Below are 6,223 nucleotides of genomic sequence, written 5' to 3'. Positions count from 1 at the left end.
CTCTAGTGTTGTGATAGTGTAGTAACAAGTATATATGTGTAGTATTGTCCAGTACTTGACTAGTGTTGTGATAGTGTAGTAACAAGTATATATGTGTAGTATTGTCCAGTACTTGACTAGTGTTGTGATAGTGTAGTAACAAGTATATATGTGTAGTATTGTCCAGTACTTGACTAGTGTTGTGATAGTGTAGTAACAAGTATATATGTGTAGTATTGTCCAGTACTTGACTAGTGTTGTGATAGTGTAGTAACAAGTATATATGTGTAGTATTGTCCAGTACTTGACTAGTGTTGTGATAGTGTAGTAACAAGTATATATGTGTAGTATTGTCCAGTACTTGACTCTAGTGTTGTGATAGTGTACTAACAAGTATATGTGTAGTATTGTCCAGTACTTGACTAGTGTTGTGATAGTGTAGTAACAAGTATATATGTGTAGTATTGTCCAGTACTTGACTAGTGTTGTGATAGTGTAGTAACAAGTATATATGTGTAGTATTGTCCAGTACTTGACTCTAGTGTTGTGATAGTGTACTAACAAGTATATGTGTAGTATTGTCCAGTACTTGACTCTAGTGTTGTGATAGTGTAGTAACAAGTATATATGTGTAGTATTGTCCAGTACTTGACTAGTGTTGTGATAGTGTAGTAACAAGTATATATGTGTAGTATTGTCCAGTACTTGACTAGTGTTGTGATAGTGTAGTAACAAGTATATATGTGTAGTATTGTCCAGTACTTGACTCTGGTGCTGTGATAGTGTAGTAACAAGTATATCTGTGTAGTATTGTCCAGTACATGACTCTAGTGTTGTGATAGTGTAGTAACAAGTATATGTGTAGTATTGTCCAGTACTTGACTCTAGTGTTGTGATAGTGTAGTAACAAGTATATATGTGTAGTACTGTCCAGTACTTGACTCTAGTGTTGTGATAGTGTAGTAACAAGTATATATGTGTAGTATTGTCAAGTACTTGACTCTGGTGTTGTGATATTGTAGTAACACGTATATATGTGTAGTATTGTCCAGTACTTGACTCTAGTGTTGTGATAGTGTAGTAACAAGTATATATGTGTAGTATTGTCAAGTACTTGACTCTGGTGTTGTGATATTGTAGTAACACGTATATATGTGTAGTATTGTCCAGTACTTGACTCTAGTGTTGTGATATTGTAGTAACACGTATATATGTGTAGTATTGTCCAGTACTTGACTCTGGTGTTGTGATAGTATAGTAACAAGTATATGTGTAGTATTGTCCAGTACTTGACTCTAGTGTTATGATAGTGTAGTAACAAGTATATATGTGTAGTATTGTCCAGTACTTGACTCTAGTGTTGTGATAGTGTAGTAACAAGTATATATGTGTAGTATTGTCCAGTACTTGACTCTAGTGTTGTGATAGTGTAGTAACAAGTATATATGTGTAGTATTGTCCAGTACTTGACTCTAGTGTGGTGATAGTGTAGTAACAAGTATATGTGTAGTATTGTCGAGTACTTGACTCTGGTGTTGTGATAGTGTAGTAACAAGTATATATGTGTAGTATTGTCCAGTACTTGACTCTGGTGTTGTGATAGTGTAGTAACAAGTATATATGTGTAGTATTGTCCAGTACTTGACTCTAGTGTTGTGATAGTATATATGTGTAGTATTGTCCAGTACTTGACTCTGGTGTTGTGATAGTGTAGTAACACGTATATATGTGTAGTATTGTCCAGTACTTGACTCTAGTGTTGTGATAGTGTAGTAACAAGTATATGTGTAGTATTGTCGAGTACTTGACTCTGGTGTTGTGATAGTGTAGTAACAAGTATATATGTGTAGTATTGTCCAGTACTTGACTCCGGTGTTGTGATAGTGTAGTAACAAGTATATATGTGTAGTATTGTCCAGTACTTGACTCTAGTGTTGTGATAGTGTAGTAACAAGTATATATGTGTAGTATTGTCCAGTACTTGACTCTGGTGTTGTGATAGTGTAGTAACAAGTATATATGTGTAGTATTGTCCAGTACTTGACTAGTGTTGTGATAGTGTAGTAACAAGTATATATGTGTAGTATTGTCCAGTACTTGACTCTGGTGTTGTGATAGTATAGTAACAAGTATATGTGTAGTATTGTCCAGTACTTGACTCTAGTGTTATGATAGTGTAGTAACAAGTATATATGTGTAGTATTGTCCAGTACTTGACTCTAGTGTTGTGATAGTGTAGTAACAAGTATATATGTGTAGTATTGTCCAGTACTTGACTCTAGTGTTGTGATAGTGTAGTAACAAGTATATATGTGTAGTATTGTCCAGTACTTGACTCTAGTGTTGTGATAGTGTAGTAACAAGTATATGTGTAGTATTGTCGAGTACTTGACTCTGGTGTTGTGATAGTGTAGTAACAAGTATATATGTGTAGTATTGTCGAGTACTTGACTCTGGTGTTGTGATAGTGTAGTAACAAGTATATATGTGTAGTATTGTCCAGTACTTGACTCTAGTGTTGTGATAGTGTAGTAACAAGTATATATGTGTAGTATTGTCCAGTACTTGACTCTGGTGTTGTGATAGTGTAGTAACAAGTATATATGTGTAGTATTGTCCAGTACTTGACTAGTGTTGTGATAGTGTAGTAACAAGTATATATGTGTAGTATTGTCCAGTACTTGACTAGTGTTGTGATAGTGTAGTAACAAGTATATATGTGTAGTATTGTCCAGTACTTGACTAGTGTTGTGATAGTGTAGTAACAAGTATATATGTGTAGTAGTGTCCAGTACTTGACTCTAGTGTTGTGATAGTGTAGTAACAAGTATATATGTGTAGTATTGTCCAGTACTTGACTAGTGTTGTGATAGTGTAGTAACAAGTATATATGTGTAGTATTGTCCAGTACTTGACTAGTGTTGTGATAGTGTAGTAACAAGTATATATGTGTAGTATTGTCCAGTACTTGACTCTGGTGCTGTGATAGTGTAGTAACAAGTATATCTGTGTAGTATTGTCCAGTACATGACTCTAGTGTTGTGATAGTGTAGTAACAAGTATATGTGTAGTATTGTCCAGTACTTGACTCTAGTGTTGTGATAGTGTAGTAACAAGTATATATGTGTAGTACTGTCCAGTACTTGACTCTAGTGTTGTGATAGTGTAGTAACAAGTATATATGTGTAGTATTGTCAAGTACTTGACTCTGGTGTTGTGATAGTGTAGTAACACGTATATATGTGTAGTATTGTCCAGTACTTGACTCTGGTGTTGTGATATTGTAGTAACACGTATATATGTGTAGTATTGTCCAGTACTTGACTCTAGTGTTGTGATATTGTAGTAACAAGTATATATGTGTAGTATTGTCCAGTACTTGACTCTGGTGTTGTGATAGTATAGTAACAAGTATATGTGTAGTATTGTCCAGTACTTGACTCTAGTGTTATGATAGTGTAGTAACAAGTATATATGTGTAGTATAGTCCAGTACTTGACTCTAGTGTTGTGATAGTGTAGTAACAAGTATATATGTGTATCATTGTCCAGTACTTGACTCTAGTGTTGTGATAGTGTAGTAACAAGTATATATGTGTAGTATTGTCCAGTACTTGACTGTAGTGTTGTGATAGTGTAGTAACAAGTATATGTGTAGTATTGTCGAGTACTTGACTCTGGTGTTGTGATAGTGTAGTAACAAGTATATATGTGTAGTATTGTCCAGTACTTGACTCTGGTGTTGTGATAGTGTAGTAACAAGTATATATGTGTAGTATTGTCCAGTACTTGACTCTAGTGTTGTGATAGTGTACTAACAAGTATATGTGTAGTATTGTCCAGTACTTGACTAGTGTTGTGATAGTGTAGTAACAAGTATATATGTGTAGTATTGTCCAGTACTTGACTAGTGTTGTGATAGTGTAGTAACAAGTATGTATGTGTAGTAGTGTCCAGTACTCGACTCTAGTGTTGTGATAGTGTAGTAACAAGTATATATGTGTAGTATTGTCCAGTACTTGACTAGTGTTGTGATAGTGTAGTAACAAGTATATATGTGTAGTATTGTCCAGTACTTGACTAGTGTTGTGATAGTGTAGTAACAAGTATATATGTGTAGTATTGTCCAGTACTTGACTCTGGTGCTGTGATAGTGTAGTAACAAGTATATCTGTCTAGTATTGTCCAGTACATGACTCTAGTGTTGTGATAGTGTAGTAACAAGTATATGTGTAGTATTGTCCAGTACTTGACTCTAGTGTTGTGATAGTGTAGTAACAAGTATATATGTGTAGTATTGTCAAGTACTTGACTCTGGTGTTGTGATAGTGTAGTAACACGTATATATGTGTAGTATTGTCCAGTACTTGACTCTGGTGTTGTGATATTGTAGTAACACGTATATATGTGTAGTATTGTCCAGTACTTGACTCTAGTGTTGTGATATTGTAGTAACAAGTATATATGTGTAGTATTGTCCAGTACTTGACTCTGGTGTTGTGATAGTATAGTAACAAGTATATGTGTAGTATTGTCCAGTACTTGACTCTAGTGTTATGATAGTGTAGTAACAAGTATATATGTGTAGTATAGTCCAGTACTTGACTCTAGTGTTGTGATAGTGTAGTAACAAGTATATATGTGTATCATTGTCCAGTACTTGACTCTAGTGTTGTGATAGTGTAGTAACAAGTATATGTGTAGTATTGTCGAGTACTTGACTCTAGTGTTGTGATAGTGTAGTAACAAGTATATATGTGTAGTATTGACCAGTACTTGACTCTGGTGTTGTGATAGTGTAGTAACAAGTATATATGTGTAGTATTGTCCAGTACTTGACTCTGGTGTTGTAGTATTTACAGACCACATGACTCTTGACAAAGTCGTAACTGCTTTCATTTGTTTTCAAACCAAAATATGAACAAACATCAGCTTTAAAAGCTGCTGGACTCACTGTATCCTCTCGTCCTCAGTTATCATCGGGATCTTGCAGGAGTTCATTGTTTTGTCTTTGACTTCTTTGGCAAAAATTGTAATTGTTGTTTTTTATTGTAAAATGAAAAATGTATGTACAACGTATTTAAATATAAACCATAAAATAACTGATAAAATAGACTTTAAACTTTCTTTTATTGTCACTGCACAGAAAACACAGTGAAACTGGCAACGAAATTTCGTTGCTTGGCAACCGTTAAAAAATAAAATGTTATTTTAAAGCAAAAGTTGATACAGTTTTGTAAAAATAATCTGTTTTTTAAAGTCGCTCCATGAATCTTTCAGGAGGAATTTCCGTCCGTCGTTTCTCTCCCAGAAGGCAGCATGTCAGAGGTCATGACCCTGAAGCCCCCCCAGCTGTCCAGGTGAGCAGGACCAGATCTCTGCACCTGTTCTTTCCGCCTTCTCACCACATGTGTGTACGTGTGTGTGTACGTGTACGTGTGTGTGTGTGTGTGTGTGTGTGTGCGTGCGTGCGTGCGTGCGTGTGTGCAGCTGTGTGTGGTTCGTTCACTGGTCAGTGGAGGTTTCTGCAGACGGGGTCGTCGTCCCGAAGCTGGACCTGCTAACAAAGATCTCAGAGGAAGGTGAGATGATCCTCTCGGTTCAGAATAATATCAAATATATTTCATTTAAACGTGTTCTTAGAAAACATCCACTTGTAGGATTTCTTTAAATAAATACCTTTAAATTAATATACTTAACTCCGCCCTCTTCAGTATTGTGTACTTGTACGTCTTGTTATATAAATCAAGTATAACAAATCTTATATAACTATATATATAACTATATTTATATATATATAACTATATATAGTTATATATATATATAGTTATATATATATCTATATAGTTATATATCTAGATATATATCTATATAGTTATATATATCTATAGATATAGATATATATTTACAAACTGTATGTTTAATAAAGCAATATATTAACTTATAATTTATTTTAACTGGTAAACGATGAACTCAATGTCTTTCTGTTAAAATAAAATTGATGTAAAATAAATGTTCAAAGGATCTTAAGTACAATTTATACTTGTTTTGTTGAATCAATATTAATAATCTGATCACAGCGCTCCAGCTGTTCCCCTCTCTGGCCGCAGAGGGCGCCGCTGAGGCCTTCACGAGTCTGCTGAGGCTTCTGGGTCCAGAGGCGGCGCTGGAGTCCATCATCAGAGCTCTGGGTCCTGCACCAGAACCAGAGGTCCGGGGCTGAGGGTCAAAGATCAGGCAGAGAG

The 6,223-nt window shown here is 35.1% G+C and overlaps 1 protein-coding gene across 1 annotated transcript in view; it reads left to right on the top strand.

Annotated features, from left to right (window-relative positions):
- Window positions 1-6,223, top strand: part of cenpp (centromere protein P) — a 71,632-nt gene extending 65,409 nt beyond the window's left edge. The window contains exons 7-9 of the mRNA XM_087801668.1: window positions 5,259-5,338; window positions 5,469-5,560; window positions 6,059-6,223. Coding sequence (XP_087657794.1) covers window positions 5,259-5,338; window positions 5,469-5,560; window positions 6,059-6,201 — 315 coding nt within the window. The 3' untranslated portion in view covers window positions 6,202-6,223. The remainder of the gene's footprint in view (window positions 1-5,258; window positions 5,339-5,468; window positions 5,561-6,058) is intronic.

The sequence above is a fragment of the Callionymus lyra genome, chromosome 10 (assembly GCF_982586985.1).
Source record: "Callionymus lyra chromosome 10, fCalLyr1.hap1.1, whole genome shotgun sequence".
NCBI classification, from domain to species: domain Eukaryota; kingdom Metazoa; phylum Chordata; class Actinopteri; order Syngnathiformes; family Callionymidae; genus Callionymus; species Callionymus lyra.
This window is presented reverse-complemented; position numbering and strand designations above follow the sequence as displayed.